Source organism: Electrona antarctica, assembly GCF_951216825.1.
Source record: "Electrona antarctica genome assembly, chromosome: 24".
Lineage (NCBI taxonomy): Eukaryota > Metazoa > Chordata > Actinopteri > Myctophiformes > Myctophidae > Electrona > Electrona antarctica.
Genome location: NC_136803.1, coordinates 7,640,609 through 7,661,152, shown reverse-complemented (window position 1 = coordinate 7,661,152; position 20,544 = coordinate 7,640,609). Strand labels below are relative to the sequence as shown.

The window sequence follows — 20,544 nt, the reverse complement described above, 5'->3', positions numbered from 1 at the left end:
TATCTATGTAAACTATACATACTATACTATATAATATATTATACATGTGTACTATAAAGTGCTATGACTACATAAAGTGCAATTCTAGAGCTGTCTACGTAACAAGCTATAAGTCTGTTTAAAATACTATCTAAGTCTACATAATGTGCTATCTAAGGGGCTAGGCTAGGGCAAGTGCTACGGGCCATGGTGGAGTCTGAAGAGGTGGGTTTTCAGACTACGGCGGAAGATTGGGAGTGGTTCTGTGGTATCATCTCTTACATGAGGGGAAACAGTGTTTTAACTTGTGTCACTATTATTACTTTAACTTTAGCACTGACTTGTCTTTTAAATTCATCATCATCTGCATTCTGCAACCTTTACCTTGAGCTCGTTTCCCCCACACACCTCCACCGGTCCGTGCTGCAGAATGATGTAGTCAAAGTTATCGATGCTGCAGATTTATAGTTAAAGTTATCGATGCTGCAGATTTAGTTGATATCAACACTGCACATTGCAGAATGCCACCGCCGACAGCTTGTTTAATTTGCTTGGTCTCTGCTGAAACCTTATGGCATCTTCTGCATAGATCATACTGAAGAGTTGAGTTGAGCCGGAGGGAACGGTAGACGAAATATAAGGAAATGTTGCTGCTTTCTACCCTTGTCTTTCCATGCAACCAACTGCGGCAGGATGGTGAAAAAGGATTTATATATTAATCAGTTTTGATGTGAGTAAAAGAACAGCATATTCCTATTTCTCAGTGTTGCTGTGTGTGCGTGTGTGTGTGTGTGTGTGCGTGTGTGTGCAATGTGCTGTCTTGAGATTTCAGCTTTGCTGGAATCTGCTCCTGCAGGCGTATCTGGCCTATTTTTTTTATGAGTCCGATGGATGGAGGTGAAAAGAGCCTTTTTGTGTACCGTGGCTCTGCCTTTTGTGAGAGCCAAGCAAAAGGTAGATGCTCTTCTCTTGGCATCCTCAGACCAATTTCCTTGATGGACCCCCCCCCCCCATCCCTTACCTCCATACTTGTCACTCCTGCTTTTGTTTGTTTTCTACACAAAGGTATGGCCAGCTACAAACGTATGAAAGAAAATATGCCATTTAATACAAATAGATTTGACGGAGTGCGGGCGTGTGCATGATAGATCATACTAACCCTGGTACATTGGCTTTCTTCTTGCACCCAATCGCTACAAAGTGCCGTCGTGACCATCAAGGCTTGTTGTGGTCCTGACCTGGTTAGCGTTGCTTTGAGGGAGAAAGCGGGAGAAGGACACATTTCAAAGGCAAGGCTGCTGAATCTCCCCCCCCCCCCCCCCCCCCCCCCCCACACACACACACTTAGCCTCATTTACAGCAGCAGCGCTTGAATGCAGATGAGAGAGAGCCCATTTATCTCTCTCTCTCTCTCTCTCTCTCTCTCTCTCTCTCTCTCTCTCTCTCTCTCTCTCTCTCTCTCTCTCTCTCTCTCGGCTTTGATTTCTTATTGGAGAATCCTTTCTTCTTCTTTTTCTCCAAATGTGTGTGTGTGATACTTAATGCCAAAAGCCAGAGGCATTTACTTAGTTGTGTGTCGATTGCCTCAAGGTGTCAGTTAGAATTAATAGAGCTATTTAATAGTTTGTCAAGCGCTCGTGGGCTCGTGGTGTTTTGCGTATCGCATTATTTGCAAATATGTTTTTTGGCCAAATGTGTTTTCCTTTCCAACGTTTGTTTCAATCAATCTTTTGAAGCCAGCATGAAAATAAGATGTTTACTGTTTGAAATATTTCCATTATTATAATAAATCTATCTCCACTCTGTGGAACTGTGCTGTTTTGATAAGCCAACTTAGCCAAGTACCACAAGTCACTAGCTTGAGCTACGAGTATGTGTAAAGATTCCATGGTGTTCTCTCCATTAATCTCCCATTTACTTGTAATGTGAGTTTTTGAGTGCAACCACTCCAAGGAACAGCAACGTCCGTCCCAACCCAACCTATGTGACTATGTTTAGAGTACCACTAGGGACAAAAGTGGCGCCAGAAACAGAGAGAGAGAGAGATAGTGTTGCACTGTTGCCTGCTACCACTCAGTTCACACGGGTGTGATTTTTTTGTATTGTTCTGCTTGCAAGTCATAACAATGACGTGACTTTAATAGTACACCCGCCCATGGAGTCTTACATTCCTACCCTAACCCTAACCCTAACCCTTTAATAGTACACCCGCCCATGGAGTCTTACATTCCTACCCTAACCCTAACCCTAACCCTAACCCTTTAATAGTACACCCGCCCATGGAGTCTTACATTCCTACCCTAACCCTAACCCTAACCCTTTAATAGTACACCCGCCCATGGAGTCTTACATTCCTACCCTAACCCTAACCCTAACCCTAACCCTTTAATAGTACACCCGCCCATGGAGTCTTACATTCCTACCCTAACCCTAACCCTAACCCTAACCCTTTAATAGTACACCCGCCCATGGAGTCTTACATTCCTACCCTAACCCTAACCCTAACCCTAACCCTTTAATAGTACACCCGCCCATGGAGTCTTACATTCCTACCCTAACCCTAACCCTAACCCTAACCCTTTAATAGTACACCCGCCCATGGAGTCTTACATTCCTACCCTAACCCTAACCCTAACCCTAACCCTTTAATAGTACACCCGCCCATGGAGTCTTACATTCCTACCCTAACCCTAACCCTAACCCTAACCCTTTAATAGTACACCCGCCCATGGAGTCTTACATTCCCAAGCTAGATATGCATAAAGCAATAACTTCCCGTTATGTTAATACATTTAAAACCGCAGCCTAACGTGGAATTCAAAGTAGGGCCGCGCGACTTCCAGATAACTACAGTAGGTTTTTCAGGTTAGACATATTAAACACAAATGGTATCCTTAAAAAAAACCTTAAAAAGAAGAAAAGAAATATGTATATCATCATCCTCTCAATTTTTTATTTTATTTTTATTTTTGAGTGGTGTAAACCACTCCTACAACTGGCTTTGTTAGTGCAGAAAAAATGAGCATGGTTGCTATGTTCACCCGGGTGTGATTTCATTACGTACAACTGGCGTTGTTAGTCTGTGCAGAAAAAATGAGCATTACATTACAGTCATTTTTTTTTTTTTTTTTGGAACTTAGCATGGTTGCTATGTTCACCCGGGTGTGATTTCATTACGTCAGACATGATTTAATTACGTCAGACAGGCTATCTAAGACCTTACACCACTCAGTTCACACGGGTGTGATTTCTTAAATTGTATCCTCCCAATTTGTATGTATTGCCGGCAGTAGCTCTTGTGTTTTCCTTAACTATGAAAGCCACTCTCCAGCTGTGATGTTTATCCATTAAAAAGATCTAGATAGGACTCCCATCAAAAACATTTTTTTTAAATTCAACAGTCTTAACAGCTACATAAGACTATGGGTACTGGCTTTCTAAATTAACTTTTGTTTCATTTCCTCTTTTGTTTTGTCTCAAATACTGTTACACATAACATTATCGGCTCAACGCAAAGGCTTAGGGGGTTGAGCTGCGTCAATCTGTAATTCCTTCTGGATTTGTCGTTTTCATTTTTGGTTTAAGGGGCCTAATAGGGTTGTAATAGTTAAACGCCTGATGTTTTGAGAAGGACCATCGGGAGGTGACCTTGGAAGTAATGAATGGGCTCGCTGGGAAGCGAACTAAGCTAATTCTATTTGTCATGGCATGCTTCATGTCTTAACCCATGTAGGCCTGACATCGGATTTTTAAAAATGTCTTCTAAATCCTGGCAGTTTTCTAAAATACCTATGTTTCTATATCAGTGGTGCTCAATATTTCATGTCAAGGACCCCAAACATTATAGGCCTTTGTAATTGGCCGCCAACCTCCTTTTGAAAATATGTTGTTCCAGGAACCCCCCAGAAGCAAAGATTTGAGTTAAAGAATATATATTCAAAGATTTGCGCCACATTTTCATGATTTTTCAAAAATAGCAGATCTACAAGCTCGCAGCGCGGCACTTGGTGCCGCGCTATGAGCTTGTAGAAAAGGCGTTCCAAAAGGGGTTCCCGTTAAGAATGGGTTAACCCAACACAACACTAGGTACAGTCATTTGTTCTATCATGCTGGTGGGAGTGGGAGATAAGGAAGGGTTAGGGTTAGGGTTAGGGTTAACCCAACACAACACTAGGTACAGTCATTTGTTCTATCATGCTGGTGGGAGTGGGAGATAAGGAAGGGTTAGGGTTAGGGTTAGGGTTAACCCAACACAACACTAGGTACAGTCATTTGTTCTATCATGCTGGTGGGAGTGGGAGATAAGGAAGGGTTAGGGTTAGGGTTAGGGTTAACCCAACACAACACTAGGTACAGTCATTTGTTCTATCATGCTGGTGGGAGTGGGAGATAAGGAAGGGTTAGGGTTAGGGTTAGGGTTAACCCAACACAACACTAGGTACAGTCATTTGTTCTATCATGCTGGTGGGAGTGGGAGATAAGGAAGGTTTTCACATCGATGATGTAATCATGCTGTGAGAAGGAAAGCCATTAATAGTGAATTTCAAGGTTGTTTTTTTTACTGTCCGTCAGCCGGTGAATCTGTAGTTTTACTGTCCGTCAGCCAGTGAATCTGTAGTTTTACTGTCCGTCAGCCAGTGAATCTGTAGTTTACTGTCCGTCAGCCAGTGAATCTGTAGTTTACTGTCCGTCAGCCAGTGAATCTGTAGTTTTACTGTCCGTCAGCCAGTGAATCTGTAGTTTTACTGTCCGTCAGCCAGTGAATCTGTAGTTTTACTGTCCGTCAGCCAGTGAATCTGTAGTTGACTGTTCACTGTTTAACCTGTTGGGTGTTTATAGTATTTATATAGCTGGGTAGATATTACAAAAAAATGTATTGTTTATTGTTACTCTAGCACTGCTATGGCCCAGTTTGAGCTAATACTTGAAACAGACTTCTAGAAATATGGAAGCTTTTTTTGACACAAAGTCCATCCTGTCTATCCTGTTGTCTGTCCTGTGTCTGGATGTTATAGTTCAAGCTTGTTTGTAGCGAAAATCAGCCAACCAAATTTCTGCTAAACAATTCTGTGGACGCTACAACACAAAGTGCCTTAAAACGAGAGTTCTGTGAGTGCTGGTTTTCTCTTTGAGAAATGTTATGCTAAACAATTCCTCCCACATAAGAGTTTGGGAAACTACCTTTATGGCTGCCTGATATCTGCACGACATGCATGTGAAACGGTGGGAACGGGTTCTACCATTGTCTTGTGTAAATCACACCATGACTAGCAGGCTACAGAGTACAGACAGTAACGTTTCCTCATGTCACTCATTTCCTGTGGTGGTGCGACTGCGATCTTCACATAAATGCTTTGTTGGCTTCCACGCAACAATATTGGTTTCGATGCTTTCAAGGTAGTGCACTCCCCCCCTCCACTCACACACACACATAGCTCTGGTCCATACCACAGCTTATTTTAATGATGTTTAGGAGTTCGGACACAAGAAATACCTGGGGTTTTTATGTGTGTAATATGTTTTTTTTTAAATATATATATATATATATATATTAGTCATGACATTGAGTGACTGGAGTTTCTTCCAGTGGTGAAATGTCCCTTTAAGGACTTCTGCATAAGGCTATGTTACTCTCGACTTCCTGCGCATGCATGAAATGCTCACAGCCTGTCGACTTCTGCAAAAATACCATTTCGCCACACACACACACACACACACACACACACACACACACACACACACACAGTGAAGTGTGACTCCTCCACCTCCAGTGACCTATCCTCCTCAGCTGCAGCTAGATGCCTGTTCAGCTGTAAACGGGGAGTGCTTCCACTGCAGTGCATCAACTCGCAGAACACCAGGCAGCGCCTGGCGCTGCGTTGTGCACACAGGAAGTCAGGGGCTGCTGGGAAGACTTTTTCCTCCCCTGTCGGAACCCCCCTGTCGGAAAGCAGCCTCTGGCGTTAAGCCCGATTCATTTCATATATCGTCGCGCTCCAAAAATAGCCGACCTACAAGCTCGCAACGAGGGGCGGATGCAATGCGTTGTGAGCTTGTAAGTCTGCTGTTTTTGGTACACGACAAGAGCATGAATTAGGCTTTATAGGCTGATGTTAAACTGACCTACAACCCTGTTATCCTTGACCTGACCAATAATCTTCAAATAATTCTCACCAAATATTAAAAATAACTCATAATGATTGTATATAGGCTAAAGGCTACTATAGGGTTAGGTACTCATACAATACTGCATGTTCTGTTAAACACTTATTCTGTTTTTCAAAGCTACCGTTGGCAGTTCTGTCTGGACTTAACACATTCATGAGTTATTTCTAATTTGGTATTGGAAACTGGTATAGTGGGCCCGGATGGTTAGCTCAACCGTCTGGGCACCTAGGCTGCGGGTTTAGCGTGTTCCACAGGGAGAGACAATGGGAAAGAAGTTGGGTTTAGCGTGTTCCGCAGCGAAAGTGTTAATGGGGAAATGCGGCTTAGTATTTCTACCTACTGTAGAAACCCCATGTCGCTTATACTTCAAAGGCAAAAATAAGCTAGTTTCAGAAGCTTTTCTCTTAAACTGTTGTTTATACAGACTAGGAAACCACATGGCATTTCCAGAAAGACATAATGACTGAAAAACAATTGGATGCTATTCAACTTGTAGACTCTGTCTTGAATGAGACATTTTAGTTTGCTGCATTCAGGGACTGAAGTCAGTTCAAAGACTAAAGCCCAAACCGCACCAATAATTCGTCATGCAACTCCTTGCAAATATCTGCAACCATTATCCCCAATGACGGTTACAAAGAAGTTGCATTGGTGCGCTTGACCTTAAAACTGTGTTGTTGCAAGGAGTTGCGACTAGTTGCATTGGTGCGGGGTTTGGGCTTCAGAGTGTGCACTACAATGTTAATAAATCATGTGACGGCTAACCATGAATACTGTACAAGAGGATGCTACGCACACCAATCCTTGTAGTGGTGCCGGTCCACGGCAAAATAATCTAAAGAGTCTTTGAAAGACAAAAAAGTGGCCGCACACACCGATATACCGGTATATGGTTTATATCTAAACCAATGTTTCTGCATACAACTGCTTTCTCACATACCCTCATCAGTGTGTGCAGACACTTACTTGGTTAACTATGAACACGCAAAATGTAATTTAAATATATAGAGGACGGTCATGTTTAAAATGATGTTGACCGGACCCTAGAATCTTTGCAGTTACTTGCCTATATATTAATCACATGTGCATGCCCACACTCACACGGTGTGTGTGTGTGTGTGTGTGTGTGTGTGTGTGTGTGTGTGTGTGTGTGTGTGTGTGTGTGTGTGTGTGTGTGTGTGTGTGTGTGGGTGGGGGTGGGGGTGGGGGTGGGTGTGGGTGTGTGTGATAATATTATCTTATGTTGCATGGAAAACATAATGTAATATCAGAACTGGTCAGTGCCTCTGTAGCCATAAGAGGGCGTGCGACGACGATTGTCAAGAGCAAGCTTACAAACGGAAATGTGAAATGTTTGCATATTTATTTATATGTGGTGTCTGACAAAATTTACAAGTACAAATGTCAGATGTAAGGCAAGTAAACATAATGATAGTTCATAGTTGTCCTGTCCACATGATGTGCATTCACACTGGACGGATGAAGATGGATAATCATGTCACGGAAAACGCGTCACTGTTTTCTGGTATGTTATGATCGTGGAATGTGTTTTGGCTTGTTAAGATAGACGAAGGCTTGACGGTGTGTCCATATGCCTGCTGAGCATTGGCTGCACATGGATATAGACCCGGCAGCGTAGTGAGCGTACACACGTGTGCTCTGCTTTGGCTGAATTGTCAAATACGGTATAAGACATGTGAGTGTTGACTGGTGACTAATAATGTCAATGGTTAGTCCAGGGTTGATTATTAATTTCACAGCCCTATGTGGGGATGTGTAGGTGCTTGTGTAGGTGTGTAGGTGCATGTGTAGGTGCGTAGGTGCATGTGTAGGTGCTTGTGTAGGTGCTTGTGTAGGTGCTTGTGTAGGTGCTTGTGTGGGGATGTGTAGGTGCTTGTGTAGGTGCTTGTGTGCGTGCGAGTTCACATGTGTCGTGTGAGTACAAAAGGCCAAGGACAGCCTACTGGAGGATGGATTTGTGAGGATGTAAAGTAAAGTTTATCGTCATAGTCTATTGTGTAGAAAAGGGCTAATGGGTATAATCATGTTGTCCTTTAACCCATTTTCAAAGACCTGCAAACTGATCTATCTTATCAGCTTCCGTGTTACACATTGGCTCCTATTCTGGGTCATGTATGCATGACCTGTGATTTCTGTCTGAGTATACAGTTACACACAAGCCCCCAGACTCATATACAGTTACACAACAAGCCCCCAGACTCATAGACAGTTACACACAAGCCCCCAGACCCATAGACAGTTACACACAAGCCCCCAGACTCATAGACAGTTACACACAAGCCCCCAGACTCATAGACAGTTACACACAAGCCCCCAGACTCATAGACAGTTACACACAAGCCCCCAGACTCATAGACAGTTACACACAAGCCCCCAGACTCATAGACAGTTACACACAAGCCCCCAGACTCATAGACAGTTACACACAACAAGCCCCCAGACTCATAGACAGTTACACACAAGCCCCCAGACTCATAGACAGTTACACACAACAAGCCCCCAGACTCATAGACAGTTACACACAACAAGCCCCCAGACCCATAGACAGTTACACACAAGCCCCCAGACCCATAGACAGTTACACACAAGCCCCCAGACTCATAGACAGTTACACACAAGCCCCCAGACCCATAGACAACCATGGCTGGGTTACACACAAGCCCCCAGACCCATAGACAACCATGGCTGGGTTACACACAAGCCCCCAGACCCATAGACAACCATGGCTGGGTTACACACAAGCCCCCAGACCCATAGACAACCATGGCTGGGTTATGGAGACGAGGAAAGAAGAGTCAGTCAATTCCAATTAAAATTTATTCATATTCAGCATCATTTTTTATTTGCCTAAACAAATTCAAAACAAATTCAAAAATTAAAGTGCACCATTTATGGCTTTTCCCTCCTCCCCCCCCCCCTCTGTACTGAATGTAATGTAAGGACATTCCATTCAGAGTTTAGAAGTCTTGCCAGTGTAAATATTGCATATACTGTAGTGAGCCATTAGCCTTTGGTTATCAAGCAAAGTATTTGCAGTTGTTTTGCCACCTTTTGTACTCGCATAGCAAAGACGGCATTTACTACTGGAGTTAAGCCTGAATTCTTCACAAAGGGCCAATCCTCATTTAAGCACTAATATATTGGCATTTCAGTTGCGTCGCACAGTGGCAATGATAAGAGATACAATATAGTAGTAGCCCATTTAAGGTAAATTACAGGGGGAAAATGGTGCTGTTTATTGACATACAACTCTACTGATGAATTATTTACAGGGTTAAGATGATAATCATAATGGCATGGGTGCTACTTATTGACCAGATATATGAAAGAAAGAAAGATGCTTGAATTACTGTCCATCGAGCCCCCCCTCCATGCAAACATTTCCTTCCATTTCCATTACACACAAGCGCACGCACGCACGCGCGTGCGCTTACGGCAGACAGACATGCACATTCAATCAAACACAGCAATGTACTGCCACGTATGCACGTACACACACGCACAAACACACATGCATGCACGCACAGACACGCGCACACACAGTCAAAAGTTGTACCTCTATGCCACGCGAGGTGTCGTGCATCTAAATTGGCATCTTAGTTTAAGGCAAGAAATGTCATTCAGCTTGTGAAATACAATGTATTTTCCCCACATCCACGCTTGGCTGGTTCTTTCTGTGTCCTCAGATGCACCTCAGAGCAGCACCCCCACTGCACCCCCCCCACCCCCCACTGCACCCCCACTGCTGCTACTGAAGAATAACACCTCAGAGCAGCACCCCCACTGCACCCCCCCCCACCCCCCACTGCACCCCCACTGCCGCTACTGAAGAATAACACCTCAGAGCAGCAGCACCCCCACTGCACCCCCCCCACCCCCCACTGCACCCCCACTGCTGCTACTGAAGAATAACACCTCAGAGCAGCACCCCCACTGCACCCCCCCCACCCCCCACTGCACCCCCACTGCTGCTACTGAAGAATAACACCTCAGAGCAGCACCCAGCACTGCACCCCCCCCCACCCCCCACTGCACCCCCACTGCTGCTACTGAAGAACAACACCTCAGAGCAGCAGCACCCCCACTGCACCCCCCCCCACCCCCCACTGCACCCCCACTGCTGCTACTGAAGAATAACACCTCAGAGCAGCAGCACCCCCACTGCACCCCCCACTGCACCCCCACTGCTGCTACTGAAGAACAACACCTCAGAGCAGCAGCACCCCCACTGCACCCCCACTGCCGCTACTGAAGAATAACACCTCAGAGCAGCACCCCCACTGCACCCCCCCCACCCCCCACTGCACCCCCACTGCCGCTACTGAAGAATAAAGATGAATACTTTTCTGTGTGTGTTTTGCAGCAGTTTATCTTCTTGAGCTCCTCCTGTCTCAGTGCCTTTCATGTCTTAACCTAAAGCTATCGTGCTTGCCCGGCGCTCACTGCATGTGTTTAGAGAAGATAATGTCCCCGTACAATTTCATCGCTCAATTGTACACCGTTTTAATTGATATCATTGCCTAGGCCCCTTTGTCCCATTCAAATCACATCCTCCCAGCTCCATTTTGCTTGAAAGAAGTGTTCATTTGGAAACAAGGTCCTTTGAGGTTCGGATCGTTCATATATCGGTCAAACGGATGACCATCGTTCGTATATCGGTCATCAAAATGACCACAGAGGAGAGGACTAACTATTCTATTAGGGTCTGCCAGCCTTGGCTGAACAACCGCCGTGTATCTTATCTCCTTCTCTCTCTCTCTCCCTCTCTCGCCCAGCAGAATGCAGCGGCGTACCCGCGGACCCGGCCCCATGTGATGCGCCTCCGAGATAATGAGGGGCCAGAGACGGAAACAGCGCCCGTGAGGCAGAGGCGCCCAGGCCACGCGGATTCCACCACTACAGCCACCGAGTGACAGCGGCCATGCCTCACCTCCCGTCCTGATCCCACCACCACCACCACCAACCCCATCGATCCTCCTCCTTCCTTCCTGACCTCCAGACACCCTTCTCCTCCTCCTCTATCCTTTCTCTCTCTCTCTCTACCGACCGAGACTGCGGCCATGGCGACCCCCTTCCTGTGGAAGCTGTCGTCCCAGAAGCTTGGCTTCTTCCTGGTGAGCTTCGGCTTCATCTGGGGCATGATGCTGCTGCACTTCACCATCCAGCAGCGCGCCAGCCACGAGAGCAGCGCCGTGCTGCGCCACCAGATCCTGGACCTCAGCAAGCGCTACATCAAGGCCCTGGCCGAGGAGAACCAGAGTGTGATGGACGGGCCCTACGTGGGCACCATGACGGCATACGGTGAGTGGTCGCTATGGCACTGTTTACCCAAACGCTGGGGTGGGTGGGGACCCATTTGTTGGGTTGCAGACACATTGTTATGGGTGCCCTTAATTTTTTGTTTCCTACATTTGGTTTAGGAAAAGAGGCTGATTCTAAAAACGCCTTCTAAATACTGACCTAAGTTCTCTGAAAATGTTTCCCTAAAATGTCATGTTGCTATATAGTTAGTTAGCTGCGAGAGTGAGGTCTAGCCAATACCAACTCGGGATTCCTGGATCGCTGCCCTCCACAAATTCCTATCCAACATCAGGTTCTTGAGCTTTGCGGTGTTGTCAGCCAAGCTGTCGCGCCGCAGCACGTCTACATAGGTGGTACGCTTCTTTCCCCTCCTGGCTTTGCCCTGGGTTGGCTCCCATAGGGTCAATTTACTTGCCTCAAGTTCTGGGTGCCTGACGCAGTGCCCTGCCAGCCTCATCCTTCTCTCTCTGACTTTGTCCGTGACGCGTGGTAGGTCCCCATAGAGGTCCACATTTCTGATGCGGTCCGTCCATGTGACACCTAGTGCCATTCGTAGCATTCTTGTGTAGACTCCATCCAGGGCAACATTTCCTGTTGTACTGTGAGGGTTGCTATATACTGTACATAATTATTATTTCAAAACATTTTCAAAAAACATTCACGATAAAGCAAAACTTTTCACGATAACTAAAGCCAACGGTTGTTTTCCAGTGATTTCAATGAAAGAAAAATCTAAGAAATTCCATAAATAAGAACAAATATTTAAGAAGTAGTGAAAATAAAGACCTTGTAGATCTGCTCTGTGCTGTTTTGAACAAAACGCCTCAAATCATGAACACGGCATGCAATTTCTGTGAAATCCTGAACGCACATTCCCACTATATTAGGCCTAATATAGTGGGAATGTGTGTTCAGGATAATAAGGTAGAAACACATTCCGACTAGGCCACTAGGCCACTAGGCCAAGGTAGAAATGCCACTTGAAAATTTACAAATCAGCCTCACGGTGGCACTATAACGATTAGTGTTATTACCTATAACTGCACCGATATGTGTAAAACTTTGTATGCGCACTCCCTGAGGCCAAGGAAAAACCTTTGCCCTGCATTGTCTACATCTGCTCTTTATAGCGCCACCAGGAGGCCAACGTATGTAAAAATATATACTGTATATATTACTCTTTAAGATTCTATCAAAATTTCACGCAAATCGGTACACATGATCTCTATAGTCATGTGATCAAGACTGACCCGTTTGATTTTTCATATTCCATCCTGATTGACTTTAGATTGACATCTGAAGTTTGAAGGAGTGGTTTTGAACAAAATGCCGCAAATCATGAACGCAGCGTCGGATTGCAGTGAAACAGTGCAGCCACATTCCCACTAGGCTGAGGAAGAAATGCCACGGATTTTAAAAACCGCCTCATGGTGGCTGAATAACAGGCCGAGTCACCTATAACTGCACCGATATGAATAAAATGTTGTATGCACACTCCCCCAGAGGCATTTTTTAATTCTGCCTATTATAGCACCACCAGAAGGCTGACTTATGTGAAACACTTCTTTTTAATATTAATCTTTCAGATTCTTTCCAAATATCGGTACACATGATCTTTATAGTTATTTTTTTGTGTTGTCCTAACACAAACATTAACCCATTTTGACCTGAGATCAGATTCTAAAAATGTCTTCTACATCCTGACAGTTTTCTGAAAAAGCTATGTTTCTATGTCAGTCGTTCTTCGATTTTTCAAAAATAGCAGACCTACAAGCTCGTAGCGCGCCACTCGGTGGCGCGCTATGAGCTTGTAGATCTGCTATTTTTCAATAGCTAAAGCATAGCATAATGCTAACACCAAAAGGGGTTCCCGCCCAAAATTGGTTAAATGCCATTGACAATGAATGGACACATTTGAGTGTAAACACAAACATTGCATAACACAAACATTTAAGACGAAGGTGAGGACGCGAATTCTGATTGGCCGGAATGAGATGAACCTCACACAGGTTTTTGAGTGGTGTAAACCACTCCTACGACTGGCTTTGTTAGTTTACGTGTCTGTCTGTCTGTCTGTTCGTACCAAAAAATGAGCATGGTTGCTACGGTCACCCAGTTCACACGGGTGTGATTTCATTACGTCAGACATTACGTCCGACCACAGCTGATCAGGCTATATAAGACCTTACACCACTCAGTTCACACGGGTGTGATTTTTGAGTGGTGCAAACCACTCCAACAACCAGCTTTGTCTGTATCTGTGTATGTGTGTACCTGTACATGGGGCCATGTACAGATGAGCACGGTTGCTATGGTTAGTGTGTGACGTCACTGCACCACTCAGTTCACACGGGTGTGATTTTTTTTATATCTAGGCTACTGTAAGTCATTGTCTATTGGCTTAACTGCTACTTCTATGATCACTCAATACCAAACAATGCATGCCCACAACAAATGTTCCTGACCAGGTGGAGACCTGTGCAGGAGCACCTTTTCTAGTTACAGTTATTTTCTCTCCGTCTCATTCTCAAGTAGAATACAGTAATTCGCTCTGAGTACGTCCTGGGAAATCTTGTCCACTATCCTTTTTTTTTAAATAATATTTATTTTATTTGGAAAAAGCAGTACAATGACAGCATTTCTATGCATACATAGGACACAAGTGCAGTTCCCAGGATTTTTTTTCACCCCTCTTCCCTCCCTCCCCCCTCCAAGTGACTCCATCTCCAGTGTCTCTGTAACATCCTTGCTTTCTTCAGGACTACACATGGCATCAAGTCAACACTTAACAGGGGCAAAGGGCAATATCGCTTCAGAGTGTACATTTCAGAAGGAGACAAAGAAGAAAGAGTGGGCAGACAAAAGAAAAAGACAAAAAAAATAGCAGACCTACAAGCTCGTAGCGCGCCACCGAGTGGCGCGCAACAACCAAGAAACTAAAGTATTTACAAGCCTCTATCCTTTTCATATGTCCGATGCAGCTGGACAGGAGCATAATAACCTAATAGCACGTACATCGTACAGTACGTAGATATCAGGCCATTGATAAGTTATTCATGCCATTAACCCATTTTGGACTGACGTTGATTAAAAAAAAGGCTTCTAAATCCTAACATTTTTCTGAAAAACCCATGTTTCTATGTCAGTGGTGCTCAACCTTTTTCATGTCAAGGACCCCCAGAATTATCTCTATTGGGCCACGGACCCCAATCTCAAAATATGTAGTTCCAGGGACCCCCCAGAAGCCAATATTTTAGTTAAAAATGTTCGCTCTGAAATATATATTCAAAGATTTGCGCCACATTTTAACGATTTTTCAAAAATAGCAGAACTACAAGCTCGTAGCGCGGCACTCGGTGCCGCGCTATGAGCTTGTAGGTCTGCTATTTTTCAATAGCCAAAGTATGACATAATGCTTAAAACACCAAAAGGGGTTCCCGCTCAGAATGGGTTAATAGATCTGTATGGGTCAATGGGAAGCTTCATTAGAAACTTGAGATTGGAATTGATTGTACTCTAATGCGATCACAGGGGATCTAGTCAGTCTGGGGAACAAAATGCAGCGGCAAGCCGATATTCTTCACTGTGTTTCTCCTCAAGGACTGACCAAGGTTGCTGATGCGTGGCGGTGTTACTGTCCCGGTAATGGACATTATCAGCACTCACCTGTCAAATACACTGTATTTTACTTCAGCACATATAATACAATTTCTCTGACAGAAATGTTGAGCTCAAGTGCCAGACTCGTAAGGACGTCGGCCAATATTGTCCTGAGTGTGTGGTTGTGGGCGTGTGTGTGCGTACGAGGAGATGTTATTTGCTATAGAATGGCTTACAGTCCCTGCTTTAGCTTTAATGGGGCCATCAGCAAACATCTTAGTGAAAATGCACTGGCTTGTCGTCGGCCCTCCATCTTGCCATTAAACATTATGGGACAATTGCCTCCCTTTTGTTCTAAACCAAGCAGCATGCAACAACTCCCTCCCCGACCAAAAATGTGAGCTATGAGAACATGAGAAGCCACTGGGACTCGACGCTCGCTATAAGCCAGTGAGTCGCTCTCAATTTTAAAAACAACCTCGTCCTACATGTAGCTCTGGAATTAATTTTCCGACAAAACACTTTCCTCTAGGAGTACCTCCGTTTTGAATATATAGGACACATTCTTCTAGCAACAAATCCCCAAAACGATCACTTATAAGTGCTGCTCATTACACTAGGTGCGTCCTCACTTCTGGGGGAAACGGAGGGTGTGTGTGCGTGTGCGCACGCGTGTGCGTGTGTGCGTGCGTGTGTGTGCGCATGATTGAAGGAGGTTAGGCAATCGGAGACACTAGATCTCTTCCTCATTAACCCATTCTGTGCGGGAACCCCTTTTGGTGTTTTAACTAAGCATTATGTTATACTTTAGCTATTGAAAAATAGCAGATCTACAAGGTCTGTAGGTCTGCTATTTTTGAATAGCTAAAGTATAACATAACGTTTTTTTTATTTCGACGTCAGGCCTAAATGGGTTAAACTGCAGGTGTTGGGGTGTATGGGCTGCTAATCACCCAAAGCCCAGAGAGTGAACGGGAAGCATTAAAGTGCTCACGTGTGTCTCAAGGTACATGCAAAGCATATGCAAAGTTTTCAGGCAGCTGTCTCGACAGACCCTTGGCAGATTGCCCCCCCCCCCACACCCCCCACACCCCCACACCCCCATCCCACAAGCAACGCCATCACCACCACAGTTTCTACGGTATCTCTATCGGCAGTGACAGTTAACCTTGACATTTGGATCATATGGTGAGGTAATTGTCGGCGTGATATTCAATACTTTAATTTTTATTTGTAGCCAACCGTGCTGTTGCAAAGTCTTGTTAGGCTGTGGACAGAATAGAGCGTCGCAGTCCCACCCCCTACCAGGGCCCAGGAAATGATTCCCCGTTCATTTTCCTCTTTTCAGAAAGTATTTATTTAAAGACGTTTACGCCGCGGACAAAGCCAACTCTTGTCGTGACAAATCATGACAATAAACACAATGGTCCTCATTCACAACGGCGTTTACGCTCATAAAGTGACGTTACGTGAGCGGAGTGTGAGCGGACAGGCATTTACGTGGATTCCCACATTACGTGGGAATTCATGAACTTGAACGTGAACTTGACGGTGACGTTGTTTTGTCGGAAACTCCGTAAAAAGCTGCGCCACCTCTCATGGTCGTGTACGGCTTGCGTAGATGTATTAAGAAGGCTTTAGTCTTCATGCTGAATCAATTAAAAGTCCCCAAACCTCAGATAAAATATGTAGGTATCCCAACATTGGTCAGCACATAAAAAAATGATAGCCTATATAAAAGCCAAGTCGGCTATCACTTGTATGCCTATATGCATGTATTCTAGAGGGAAGTTAGCCTAGAGTCCCATACAGAAACTGCCCCCGAGCCTGACACCTTTTTATTTATTTATTAGGATATTTCTAGCATGCGCGATTGCGCAGCTCACTCGACAGCTTTCTACTCGCAGTGCAACGCTGTGAGCTTGTAGATCGGCTCTCGCGGACTCGCGCTGCATGTTAAAAAACAAACTCACAATTATAATAAGAACATACACTTATCTGCATTCTGCACTGTACGAATCCAACGTTGTTTAGTGTAGTAATGCCTGCAGTAGGCCTATTGAAAGTGTTTTGTTATAGCTCCTTTGAGTCAGTTGACTGTCGGTGTGTGTGTGTGGGGGGGGGGCACGGACGGACGCGGACAGCAGCATGCTGCCAAGCTGAACCAAGTCCAATCTGGGTGAAATTCACATTGGAAAATTAATATAATGGCGCGGTGAGCCCGGCCCTGCCCTGGGCCTGTTGGTCAGGGACAGACAGAACATGGCCCGGCCCGGGCCACTATAACTCGCTGATCAGCATGTTGACAGAGACTCGGCCAATTAAAGTTTCACGTAGGCCTAAATGCCTTTGCTGCAAGCACATATCTGCCTCCATTTGCGTCGTGGTATTAATTTATAATAATGTATATTGATCACATGCGGACACCACACAGAATAGCCAACTCTTACCTGCAGCTGAGGAAACATACAACGTAGATGAAATATAGCCTTTAGTCCAAAAACGAATTAATCCCACAAGAAAAATAAGAAAGAAAATATGTCCTGTGTCCATGCATATTTGCTTTCCAAATCCGACAGTGCAGGGCAGGGAATCAATCACCGCAGTAGGCTAATCAATAGGGCCTTTTATCATTGCCGAGTTTTAATATAGCATTTGGTCGTGTGGTGAACAGTACAAATTAACTTCTTTCTCATTATGTGAAAGTAACTGTAACATCAGTTAACTTATTAACGTTCTGACATTTAATTTTAGCTTGAAGATCTGTCCGTGCAGAGACCCGCCTGTCAAAATTAACTGCTCTACAAGCTCATCGCGGCTGTTGTATATAATTTAAAGCTCTGTGTAGGCTATGATGACGTATTTCGATATTTCCTGTTGCCTTATATGGTGTGGGATGGGCGTGGATGTTCCATTTAACCAGGCGACACCCAGGCGACACCAGGCGAATCGCTTGGGAAAAATGCGGAAAGGCTACACTCGCCGATCCGCACAAATGAAGTGATTACACCAGCTTCCCTGAATAAGACGGGAGCAAATCGCAGCGTGATCGGACCGATAAATACGCTACCTTTAAGTATCTGTTTACGCTTCCGTTACGCTCTGGCGTATTTCTCCTTTGTGAATGAGGACCAATGTTTTGGGCCAAACAAAGAATTAGAAAGTAGAAAAAAACCCTTTTTTTGTTGTTTTTCTTCTTTGTAATTATTTGTTTGGTCCAAAATATATGTGTGACTCGAGCTGGCTTTGTACGATGCTTATAAGGTCTTTAAATAAATACGTTTTGAAATGTCTATGGGAAAAATGCATTGGGAATTATTTCCTGGGCCTGGCGTCGTCATGAAAGGGGGCGGGACTGCGACGCTCTATAGTCCCTTATATCCCGTTGGCTGACAGGTGAATTCATGGCCAATATTTGGTTAGAAATACTGTGACAGCAGCACAATGGACACATGCAGACATGTGGCGTTGAGGTTACGTTTATCGTAACAAAAAACACCATAATCTGTTGTGAATTTAGGGAGACGCTCGGTGTGGTCATAATGGGTGGTGTGTGACAATTAATTAATAGTTGGTGCGAACTCTGTCATCCACTTGACTGATTTTTAAAACTATATTCTTTATAGTTTATGCTAAATCATGTGATCTCTAGGCACAAAACCACTTCCAACGTTTACCATGGTATTATTTATTAGCCAGCTCTGTTTCCTGGGAACTGAATGCTGTCCAGCCTGTCTTCTTTCTATCCCTCATAACAAAGATCGCATTTCGATGGCACTTTTTTTTCTTTTTCATAGGCTGCACAGACCGTTATCTGCACTCTGAAATCACATTGAGATCCATTTCCGTGGCATGGATCAGATAGCACGGGGGAGACTGGGTACTGGGACGTTTCCTGGCCCTACTCCCCAGCATTAATGGTCAGCCTCCATATGGGCCTAATGACTTGATGACTTCCTCTTTTCGACCCTCCATTAATTTGAGCCGACTGTGGCGGCGGGCACCCCTGGCCCCTGACGGTTATAAGACGTATTCGCCTCTCTAGTAACGGGAGGGAATGTGTGTGTAAACTGCTCTGCCCTCCATCCCCTGGTGAGACTTGGGTTGGGTTGAGGCTGTAATTGTATCTGGAGTGGAAATCCTGCCTCCTCGTCCCCTGTGGGATGGACGCCTATCGTGTGTACCACATTTACCCTCCCTCTGCAAACAAGTTGTCACCCACAGACGCATACGTGACTCCGGGCACGGGCGGTCTGCTCGCTCGCTGCTTCCTGCACAGATCACACTTGAGAACGATAAGGGAAATCACTGATGATGAATTACACATGTTTATGTTTCCTTGAAATCACTCCTCTACCTATTGCTCCCTATCCCAGACACACACACACACACACACACACACACACACACACACACACACACACACACACACACACACACACACACACACACACACACACTCATTCCATCTAGATTTCTTGATATTTTTTGTATTTATTCTTTTGTCAAAACATTACGTGACATGCAGGGCTAAAGGGGAATGCAGTAGGATTTGTGTTTTGGCAATTGCATTATCACTCTTACGAAATGTCGAGGCGGGCAGGAAATTGTCCTTGGGCATGCCATTACTCATTTTTTTCACCAGACAGTGGTGGTAGCCTTGTTCAGCAGGCTGGTGTATTTAGAACAGCTAAACTAACTGCATCGCTTTATGCACCTCCCTTGTAGTGTGTGTATTATATAGCGTATAATCTAAATGCACCACGTCCCTGTATGTCTGTAATCCACGTAACTCGAGAACCGTTCGCCCCACCGACCTGTGACACGCGTTCCACACCACCACAGGGAGTGCAGTGCCTGGTGTCGAGTCGGTCGGACCCACGGTTGTCCAGAACCAGCACAAAAGCCTCTGCCCAAGCTCCAGACATGAGGGCCCAAATCCAGATCACCCCTAAATCTCCATATATGGAGCTGGCCTGTTCTGACATCACAGTGATTGTTCTGACATCACAACGATGTTCTGGCATCTGCATAGACTCTATATTTGGGCATGCCTGACAAAGAACTCCATATATGGGCATAAAAGGGACACGTACATAATAACTGGGTGAGGCATGCATTTTCAACTTGCATCGTTCCATGTAGGCCAGTGCCCACTAGTATATTTAATGTACTTTGTGTTTGTTTTTTGGTTCATTCATTACATTTTGTATTTCTTTTTTTTTAAATGTTTTTTTTTTTGCGGCTTCCGCCTTTATTTTATTTATTTTTATAGAGGGACAGACAGTAGGCTGACAGGAAATGGGGAGAGAGATGGGGGGGGGGGGGGAAGACATGCAGTAAAGGCCGTCGGGATCGGGAGTCGAACCCGCGGCACACTGCCAGACTGGATTGCCAGCCAAGGTGCCTGGACCGCTGAGCCATGGTCCAGTTCATTGTGTATTTCAAGGTGACCTTCGTAGTGGTTCAGTAACA

At 44.9% G+C, this 20,544-nt stretch overlaps 1 protein-coding gene across 2 annotated transcripts in view; it reads left to right on the top strand.

Annotated features, from left to right (window-relative positions):
* mgat5 (alpha-1,6-mannosylglycoprotein 6-beta-N-acetylglucosaminyltransferase) overlaps positions 1–20,544 on the top strand; it is a 189,054-nt gene that overhangs the window by 26,932 nt on the left and 141,578 nt on the right. Inside the window, exon 2 of one of the 2 annotated variants that reach the window (XM_079495416.1) lies at positions 10,947–11,469. In XM_079495416.1, the coding sequence (XP_079351542.1) occupies positions 11,229–11,469 (241 nt within the window). In that variant the 5' untranslated portion in view covers positions 10,947–11,228. Of the gene's footprint in view, positions 1–10,943; positions 11,470–20,544 lie in introns of both variants that reach the window. The other variant, XM_079495417.1, reaches the window with a different exon arrangement.